Source organism: Anopheles aquasalis, chromosome 3 (assembly GCF_943734665.1).
Source record: "Anopheles aquasalis chromosome 3, idAnoAquaMG_Q_19, whole genome shotgun sequence".
NCBI lineage: Eukaryota > Metazoa > Arthropoda > Insecta > Diptera > Culicidae > Anopheles > Anopheles aquasalis.
Window position 1 is genome coordinate 55,366,049 of NC_064878.1, and position 10,000 is coordinate 55,376,048.

Here is a 10,000-nt window from a genome sequence, read left to right on the forward strand (position 1 = left end):
CCGAATCAGCACCGCGCCACAAATCACATGCTCCTGGGGAGAGAGAGCATGGGTGGATGGGAAGGGAAGGGTGGTACTGTTAAGCTCCTGCCCCAGTGAGGTCGTAAAACGCTTTTATTGAAATCGGAACGGATTGACAGGATGAAGACACGCACGCGACACGACACGGCACGGCACGGCACGACACGACACACAAACCCTTACCGAACCGCCGATACACGCTGTCCCGGTGCTGGTACCGGAGTGCGGCCGACGGTGGAGTTACTGCGCCGCGCTGGTCCGCTGATCCGCGCCAAGCTCCGGCAAGGGCCGAACGGTGAGTGTTGTGTGCGAAGACGACGTACCAACCGCCTTGCTCCACCACGCAGCAGTAGCAAAAGGATGGAAGGAAGGCAGGAAGGCAGGAAGGATGCCAATGCCCTCTAGCGAACTGGCGCTTCGGCTCCTGGTTGGAGTGCCTTCGTCTTTATACCTTCGGGTTGGTGGTGGTGAGAGCTTTCATTCAAGGATCGCATTCGGCAAGGCGCACGCGGTGTTTGGTGTAGTCGGGGGGGGGGGCGCAGTCAGCGCAGCGACCGTTAGTAGTAAGCACGATGATGATGATGATGGTTGGTGAATATACTACCCGGGTGGATGGTCTTTTCTAGCTTCTTTTCTTGGAAAATTCATTTAAAATTGGTTTGACACTTAGTTTCAAACGCATTTCCGCCCCGGATCTAGTACTCAATATTTAGCGAACGATATTTAGTAGGCCATGGACTCGTAATGGCGCGCTCCGCCATTGCTGTTAACCCTCGTGGGGATTAATGTGTTAAGGATAGCGAAGATTCGAAGCCGATGATACCTTGACATGATGGCTCTCTCTATCTCTCTCTGGCATGCGAATGATGATTCCATGCCCGTGGACCCCTCCTTTAGACCACACAAAGGGCACTACTAAACCACGGCCCACCCCCCGGGGGGGATCGGAGCGACCCGAAAACGGTCGTGTGCCATGGAATGGCACAGATACCACCATTTCGGGGTGCGCTTTCGGTTATCCGGAATCACCTGCGCTTCTCCTCGCTCAAACTCTGAATTCACAAAACACCGAAGCGAAAGGAAGGTCCTGCTCTGGATGGTGGGTGGTAGGGGTGGTGTTCTTGACACACATAAATTCGGTTGTTATGTTTAATGCTTTCCATTCCAGCGCTGTCTCATCGTTGGGTGGTTGTTTGGAACATTTCGCAACATTTCGATGTGACCGCGGCCGATTTATGGTGGCCAATGGCGTGGAGGAGACGAAGGAAAGCGGCGAAGGACTACGGCTAGTGGCTGGCTGGTGGTAGAGGTTAGTTTTCGTTCGAGGAATGGAAGGAGGTAGCAGCAACGACGACGACGCCGCGTGGATATCCTTTTCGATCCATTTCGATTAGCTTCTCGGTCGGTTCATGAACCTGTACGATTGTTGCTGTTTCATTGTAGTCTGCCTGGGCTGAGTAAGCACAAGATGATTGTCGATCGAAACCCACAGCATAGAGGATATTGGAAGCGACATGATGCGATGATCGGCATTTCCTGCCGTCATCCAGCTCGAGGTCATATTGCAGCAGTAACCTTCCATCATGTCTTCTTTTCTTTTTCTCGCTAACCATTTGTTGTTCGCTGACAGACCCCGCCGAACGGTGGATTGATGGACAGGAAAATGATGGCCGCATTTCACGGATTTCAAATTCCCCAAAATTCCGGTCCGGGGCAGAAAATGATTACATTTCAGTGTGATGATCGTTCGCTGTACATATTCCCCGCTCGGGTTGGCCTTGATCGAGAATTGTGTTGTTTGGTCGTAAAATGTATGACAAATTGACTTCCAGCCTACTACTATTGCTACTGCGCTTACCTATGCGCTACGCATGAACTGATCCATCATCGAAGCAATCCTGTGCCGCAGAGGTTACTTCGACTTTCACGTGGCGTTCACGGCCGCGGCGGCTCATGGGAGCCACGTGATGGTTGGTGGTGCTGAGAATGCAAATTTGCGGGCAATTCGCGTTCGTCTTTTCGAGAGAACGAACAGGGGTATTGTTTATGATTCCGTGCAACCTCACCACCATTTCCCTCCCTCCCAAGGGTGGAGGGCACTACCGACGACGAGTGTAACCGATTTGGCACATCATTTATCCATCATTTCCAGCGCGCCCCGCGCATGGCCACCGTTGGAGCGCGATGGGTATAGATCAAACGGTACCCACCGGTTCCCACCAGCGCCACCACGGCCGCCACTGTTACCCGTAGTCCAAGGAGCGCGCGCACGGTTCGCTTCAGCCAGAAACCATCGTAAATTGGTGGCCCCTTTTGTGGTTTCGATTCCGGAGGGAGGGCATGTGAAACTGAAATTTGCACAACAAACCCTCCGGCTGTCTGCTACTACTGGTCGTGGCCAATCGCGGCCAAGAGCGCATCGTAAATTCGGTTCGCGAACTGTCGCACCACCGCAATGGCAATGGCATCGATACACGCACAGGACACAGGGGGGCTGTGCGAGTAGGCAGGTGGTTAAGGACACAGCAAGCACTGGAAGAAGAAAAAGCGGAGTCTGTTTACCGACCCATATTCCGGCCGATTTCAATTGTAAATCTTCGTATTCGTTTGGCTTCTTTTCTATCGATCAAAGAGAGGGCAGGTCGTTTGTAGCATTAACGCTAGGAGCTAGAGGATCATGAACAAAGGGCAAACGAATTAGAAATATTACTTTTTCGATTTCAAAGATGAGCTTTATTGGTGGCTGGCTGTACAAATGGGTAGCGAAAACTGGGCAGACTGATGCTAAGGTACCACCCTCAGCTTATCGATTGCATCCCATCCCACTGAGGGGTTCTCACTGGCAGATGGAATCTATCTGATGGTATTTTAACATATTTATTCTTACGAATTGTAACGATCTCTACTACTACTACTACTCTTCTATCTATTTCGTATCACATTATTCCAACCCCGTGATTTCTCGCGAAACACGGGTTCACCGTTTGTAAGGTCTTTTGTGGACAGGAATCGCGACGGCACAGCCGTTCCTTCCACCCACGACTCAGTTCAGTGTCTTTGGCCACCGGGATAGGCGGAAAACGTTGGCCAGCAATCACCAGTTATCCTGCGGCAACCTGTACGTCCAGTTATCGCTCCGCACTACCGTTATCACGGGTCCGTAGTAAGGAATAATGTATGCCGAACCATCGGCTGGTCCAACGACCTGTGTCGCTATCAGTATCACGTCAACGAGCTGACCGAGGAACATGAAGCCCAGGGTGCAGAACTTTAGCAATCCCAGTGCCGGATAACCGAGGTAGAATCGATCCGCGCCGAACATTCCCAGAAACACGGACAGTAGCAGGGCCGTATCAAAGTGATAACCATTGCTGCAAGTAAACAGTTCGAAAGGGAGTCAACAAAACCCCAGTTCCCGGAAAATTCTAGCATCCCGTGCTCGACCGGAAGGATGTACTTACGTCCACTTGCACGGCAGTTCCCGGGTGAAGCTGGCATTCTTCGTCTCGCTACACACGATGCCATCGGCTGCGATACACCAGGCGCGAGCCTTATTCTCCTTCGTACATCCGTACAGCTGCTGTGTGCGGGGATCAATCTGGCGCAGCGACGGATCCGGACAGAGGAACTGGCCCATCCGCAAACTGTTGCAATCGATTTCCGCTTCCAGCGAGGTCGGTAGCAGCGACACAAGCACCAGCACCCCGGCAATCACCACCGAGCGGACATGGAACGGGCACGGTAGCATTATTTCACTTAAGTTTTAAAGGTAATCCAGGAAGGCAAAGAATCAGTAATTTATCGGCGGCAACCACGATTCGCAGGAGTGTTTGTTTACAAACAAGACACCACCTTCTCACTATGGCGGTGAGAAATCAAGTTAAAATTCTCACTCGCGCCTTGTGTATCTCACTACGGGAGCCAAACTGCCATTCTTTTTGGAATTTGAATTTACGTGAAGCACGTGGTTCCTGAATCCTTTATATTCTTAAATTAATTATATAGCGCTCATAATGATCGTTTACACAATTCTTTATTGAGATCTCCCTTAACAGAGCAATTGTCTCCTCTGCTTCAACGTTTCACTGTGCTGGACTTCCGAAGGGCCACAGCTCCTACCGCTCTGCATCATCTCCTGTATACGCTCGAACGATTGGCCTTTCGTTTCCGGAATGATGTAGTAGATCAGCACTCCGGTCACGACGGTACAACCAGCAAAGATCCAGAACGAAACGTACGTACCGGCCCCGTCAGAGATGACCTGGAATAGCTTGACGACCGAAAACACGACCGCCGATGTAATCACCGCAAACACCGCGTTCGCCATGGCTTTGATATGCTTCGGAAACACCTCCCCAAGGATAGCAAACGGAACGGTGGCTAGGCCGACCGCGAACGAAACGATAAACACCAGCACGGCCACAAACGGTATCCAACCGTGAGCGGCTCCTGGTTCTGACGATAATTCGCCCGCGTTATCGAGCGTAAAATACACGGCACAGGTAGTCAGCCCGACCACTGAGCCAGCGGTCGAGATGAGCAGCAGTGGCCGACGGCCAGTCCGATCGACGAGAAACGTCGGTAACATCACGGAACCAAGCTGCACCAGGGCAAGCACAATCGATAGCTCGGCGGCCGATAGCGGAAGCGCCAACCGGGAGAAGATGGTCTGCGAGTAACCGAGGATGGCATTAATACCGGTCAGTTGCATGCCGAGCGAGAGGAGCAGAATGATGAGGAGACTTTTTCGGTTTGTCGCTGCAAACAGTTGCCCCAGAGGGTTGGTCTTTGCGTGCTTGCTATGTTCGACCAGCTTTCTCATGCGTCCGAGCTCACTAATGATGGCTTCATCTCGCCGTAACCACCGTAGACTGCTGGCGGCAGCCTCGTCATTTCCACAAGCCAACAGGTAGTACGGTGTCTCGGGCATCCAAGCGAAGGCGACACAGAACAGCACCGGAAAGGCCAGCGATATCCATGCCAGCGCCCTGTAGCCTACGTACGGACCGATCGAGTACTGGAGTAGAAAGGCCAGCTTGGCCATGACCGTCACTAACACTCCGGTTGATCCACGGACCGCGTCCGATGATATCTCACCGAGATAGATTGGAGTGACGGAGTAAGCGAGTCCGTAACCGAATCCATGAAGCAACCGTGCCGCGTACAGCACACCAATGGCCTGGGCAAAGGCGATCATCACCCAACCGAGCACTATCGGGAGTGCCGATCCCATCAGCACCTTCCAGCGACCGTACCGATCGACGAGCAGCCCACAAGCGATCGGACCGAACAGAGCACCGATCGACAGCAGTGACACAATCCACGAACCCTCGTCCGCAGTGATCGGAATGGGGGAATCGGCACCACGGAGCATCGGTATCGCCGGTGAAGACCATCCTGCACAGGCTACCGAGGCCACCAGGGATGAGGTTGCTGGAAAGTGAAAAGGGGAAAAGGATACATTAGAGATCAGAAGGACAGTATGCGGACAGACGAACCCCCCTGTCTTACCTGCAAGAGCAGCAAGGTACTCATTACGATACTGTCCACTTCGGATTGTCGGTGTCATCATCATCTACTGCTGCCGTCCGCTACTGATCACTGTCGGCAACGAAATGTCGTCCATTTCAGTGGCGACGACGGAGGCGTTGACGGACTCATACCTGGACCATGTTTTATGATTTGTTCCCCAAATCAAGCACGAAGAATGGGTGATATGATGAATGGGTTTACAACAGTGGGTACCATCCAGCCATAAAACTGATCTGTCGAAATAACGACGCTATCAGATTGAATGGCACGCGGCCAAGGCTAGAACATGCATTCCAGATCCAGACACGTGGCTAAGATATTGGGATAAGGAAAACTATCGCCGTAGATAGATAGACAGAGCACTGGCAGCAGTAGCAGGAGGGTAGCAGTTGCAGCTGCAGCGATATCAGTTGATATCAGAACAGCCTTCATAAATCTGTTATCTAAATTATCATTCTCTGGGGAAGAATGTAATTAAAGCCATGCAAGCCACACCGTAGCTCACGGTTTGCCTCATTAATTCTCGACAAAGTTCATTGGTCCAGGTGTAAGAATCCTTTAGGAACATTGTAGACAGGTTCTACGGTACACACTTCCTAATACCTGGACAACTGACCACGGATTAACCACGGAAAGGCTCTAACGATTAGGAGACGACGACCCAGCCCAACAGTAAGTAAATAAGGGTGAAGGCACTTCGTTATCGAGTCTTTGATTTTAAGTCAAACACCAATCGGAGGCTTATCATCGCATGATAAAGGGATATCACTTTGGATAGCTACTGCTTTGATTACCGACAACAAGCGATAAGCGATGTCCCAACAACCAAAGGTACTCGGAGGTGTCCGACGGTTCCGATTATTCCCAAAATCGCCATATCGATGACGTCACAAGGAAGGTGCTTCCCAAGGGGGAGTCAGTTCCACTGCGCTTATCTAAAGACTCGTCATCGGATGATAGCCCGATCCGGCGTCTGCCCCAAGTAGAAAACATAAATATCACCTTACGCGTGGTCGGGCCTATCGGCGACGCGTTACTGGCACGGGTGTTGACGCTCATCGATCACCGTTTTGGACGCATTAATCGACAGCTAATCAAACCGTATTGTGGGAGGGAATGAATGGACCAATAAATCAGCCAGTACCTCCAACGATGGCCAATACGGTATCAGCGCTGGACCTGTGCGCTGCTAGTGGCCAGTTCGTCTTCACTTCTTCGCGCGTGCTGCAGCAACGATCCAAAAAAAAAAAGTCAGCTAGCCAGCCAGCAGCATTCCGCCAGCACAATGGGATTCATCGAGAATATAAAAGACTTTCGAAAGTATTCGAACCAATATCTAGCCGCTTTCACTGGTAAGAAACAGAAAATCTTATGGCCAGCCCCCCCTGGAAGAGGCAATCTGTTACCCAATCGCCGGCAAGTCATCGCCCGCAATATAAGATAACCAATCGTGGCGACATCATCATCCTCGGCGCAACTGTGGCCGGTGTGGGTGTACATTTTTGCATAATGACCAGCCCGGTGCGCAGGCTTATCTTATCATCCGCGGGTCCGGTGTGCTTGTAATTGGCCAGAATCCACCAGAGGTGCGGCTAGGGCAATTGGCCAGCCAAATCGCCAGACAGACGCAGACGGAGGAGTTTATGATCGTGGATGTTTTTGTTTGGCCCAACAGGAACGCTGCTTATGCTATCGGTGGCAGCATCGTACGGTTGGACATCGCCCACCCTGCCCAAGCTGCTGGCCGACGACTCACCCCTTCCGGTGACACCCGACGAGAGTTCCTGGGTTGTGTCGATCCTCGTGCTCACCTCCATCGCCGGTCCGGTTCTATCGGCGTGGTTAATCGATAAGTTTGGCCGTAAGCTAACCTTGCTGCTTGCCGTACTGCCCAGCATCGTGGGATGGATACTGATCGGCGTTGGCGAATCGGTCACGGTGCTGTTCATATCACGAGCCCTCAGCGGCATCTCCTACGGTATGGCTTACTCATCCATGCCGCTCTATTTGGGCGAGATCGCATCCGATCGGATACGTGGATCGATCGGTACGCTGCTGACGGTGATGGCCAAAACGGGCATTCTGCTCGAATACGCCATCGGTCCGTACGTTGCCTACAGTACACTGGCCTGGATTTCGATCGCCTTTCCGGTTACCTTCTTTGCGCTGTTCCTGTGGCTACCGGAATCACCGTACTATCTGCTCGGTAAGGAGCGAACGGAGCAAGCCGAGCAGAACCTTCGCTGGTTGCGACGTACTAGCGATGTCCAGACCGAACTGGCTATGATGCAGGCAGCGGTCGAGCGGTCAAAACGCAACCGGGGCACCTTTCGCGATCTGCTGAATCGCGGAAATCGGCGCAGTTTGATCATTATCCTGGGACTTGGTGCTCTGCAGCAGCTTTGCGGTAGCCAGGCCGTGATCGCGTACTCGCAGCAAATCTTCGATCAGGTCAACATCGGTCTGAAAGCGCAGGAATCGTCCATCATCATGGCCGTCATTCAGCTCGTCACGGCAGCCCTCTCTTCCTCGATCGTCGATCGCATCGGACGCCGACCGTTGCTGCTGTTCTCCACCGTTGGCTGTGCGATCGGGACGTTCATCGTCGGGCTGTACTTTTTCCTCGATCAGCAGGAGGTTGACGTGGACGGGATCGGTTGGATACCGCTCGTTGTGATCATGCTGTATATCGTGTGCTACACGATCGGACTGGCGACCGTTCCATTTGCCATTCTGGGTGAGATCTTCCCGGCGAACGTGAAAGCGGTGGCGGCCGCTATCTACACCATGTTTGCCGGTTCCGTCGGTTTCGGTGTATCCAAACTGTACCAGTTAATATCGGATGAAGCGGGAACGTACGTTTCCTTCTGGATTTTTGCCGCCTGTTCGGCCGCATTCGTCGTGTTCGTGTTTGCGCTCGTACCGGAGACGAAAGGGAAACCACTGGATCAGATACTGATCGAAATGCATACCGCTACCAGCAGGAATATCAACTGCTTCCGCCAGAGAAAAAACACGAAGCACCAGGACCACTCTTCGGCAGACAGTGTTCCGTAAGAGCCACCGTTCTATCGCAGCATCGTGGTAGACCTTTCGATTTAAATTATCTTCTTAGCATTTCGGTTGTGTAGACTTTAAAACAAATAAATATTATTTAACAAAATATTTCACTTTTGCCCTTGCTCCCCGATTAATCACCTAACGCTGTGTTTATGAACGATCTGGAATCTTTTTGGTTAAACAGTCGACGGCATATCATTCCTTCGATCGAGCACTTCGAGTGCGGTGCTACGATTGAAGATCGTCATGCCCACCTCCCGAAGGGCTCGCGTTATATCCTCACTGTCCGTTGTGTCACCGCGTAGTGTCTCACGCAGCAGTACGGCCGTACCGAGTGGAAGCGTAAATAGCACGCAGACATCATTGATCCTGTTGAAAATGGACAACACAACATCATTAGCAAGGCCATCGGCGTCACAAACCACCAGCAGCATACCGTTTGAACAACAGTTTCGGTTCGAGTGCATACTGGCCAAACAGTGGAAACAGATTGCGCGTCATATCGTAATGGAACTGCTGGATACCGCCAGTCGAGAACTTGGTGTTCATGATCATGCTCGTCAGCAGCCACTCGTCCAGCTGGCCAGCAACTATGCGCAGCACAATGGTGAACACGTTGGACGACAGTTCGTGGTCCAGATCGTGCAGTAGGTTGATGATTGTTTGAAACATTTCGCTCGCCGTCGGCGATAACGTGAGCGATTCCTTGACATCGTGCATCGCCATCGAAGGCCACAGATCGTGCCGGTACGGTCTCGAGCGGGCAGTGATTTCGTACACCACCCACGTTACTATCCGCTGCACCAGCGTACGCTGCCAGTGATCGAGTTCTTCAATCGTACGATCGAACACGGAGCTTATGTCTTGCGAGTCCGTACCATGCAGCGCCGCATGCAGATGCAGATAGTGCACATTTTCACCCCACTCGCGCAGCACCGACGTAAGGTAGTTGATGGCGTTGATGATTTTCGTTGGATTGACCGCCATCGCGCTATCATTGTAAAGCTGCACTAGCCGGCGCCGGAAGTTATCGATCAGTTTGAGCTGCAGATCGAGAAACTGAAGCTGTTGGCCGGGCTGTGGTAGACCGCAGTAGCGTTCCTTTATTGCATCTAGCAGGCGTGCGAACTGATCGGCACACTTGGGAATCTTGAGCTCGTCCAAGTTGGCCGGATCGAGCAGTTCGAACGGATCCTCCGAGTCGGTATTCAGCATTGCGTCCATTTTGTCCGTGGTAACTATGATGAAATCGAAAGAAAGAGGATTACCGTTAGCGCAAGGTAGTAAAATACAGGGCGACAGGGACGTCGTACTCACATTTCTCCTCGATGGCCATCCACTTGAGGAAGTAAACCGGTTGGAGGAGGACCGCTATCACGCTTGGTAA

The 10,000-nt window shown here is 52.1% G+C and overlaps 3 protein-coding genes across 3 annotated transcripts in view; 1 reads left to right on the forward strand and 2 right to left on the reverse strand.

Moving 5' to 3' along the window:
* Positions 1–2,725: 2,725 nt before the first annotated feature.
* Positions 2,726–5,619, reverse strand: LOC126576325 (facilitated trehalose transporter Tret1). Its single transcript, XM_050237547.1, has 4 exons — positions 5,533–5,619; positions 4,143–5,454; positions 3,483–3,737; positions 2,726–3,392 (listed from the first exon to the last, which is right to left on the reverse strand). The coding sequence occupies exons 1-4, from the start codon at positions 5,594–5,596 to the stop codon at positions 3,116–3,118; spliced, it is 1,908 nt and encodes a 635-aa protein (XP_050093504.1). The 5' UTR covers positions 5,597–5,619; the 3' UTR covers positions 2,726–3,115.
* Positions 5,620–6,838: 1,219 nt separating this feature from the next.
* LOC126576315 (facilitated trehalose transporter Tret1-like) lies at positions 6,839–8,610 on the forward strand. Its single transcript, XM_050237537.1, has 2 exons — positions 6,839–6,905; positions 7,229–8,610. Exons 1-2 carry the CDS (start codon positions 6,839–6,841, stop codon positions 8,608–8,610), a joined length of 1,449 nt encoding a protein of 482 aa, XP_050093494.1.
* A 79-nt stretch (positions 8,611–8,689) lies between these two features.
* Positions 8,690–10,000, reverse strand: part of LOC126576309 (RINT1-like protein) — a 2,663-nt gene continuing 1,352 nt past the window's right edge. The window contains exons 3-5 of the mRNA XM_050237530.1: positions 9,931–10,000; positions 9,050–9,851; positions 8,690–8,982 (exon numbers count right to left, since the gene is read on the reverse strand). The exon at positions 9,931–10,000 is cut by the window's right edge and continues 156 nt beyond it. Of these exons, the coding sequence (XP_050093487.1) occupies positions 8,790–8,982; positions 9,050–9,851; positions 9,931–10,000 (1,065 nt within the window). The 3' untranslated portion in view covers positions 8,690–8,789. The remainder of the gene's footprint in view (positions 8,983–9,049; positions 9,852–9,930) is intronic.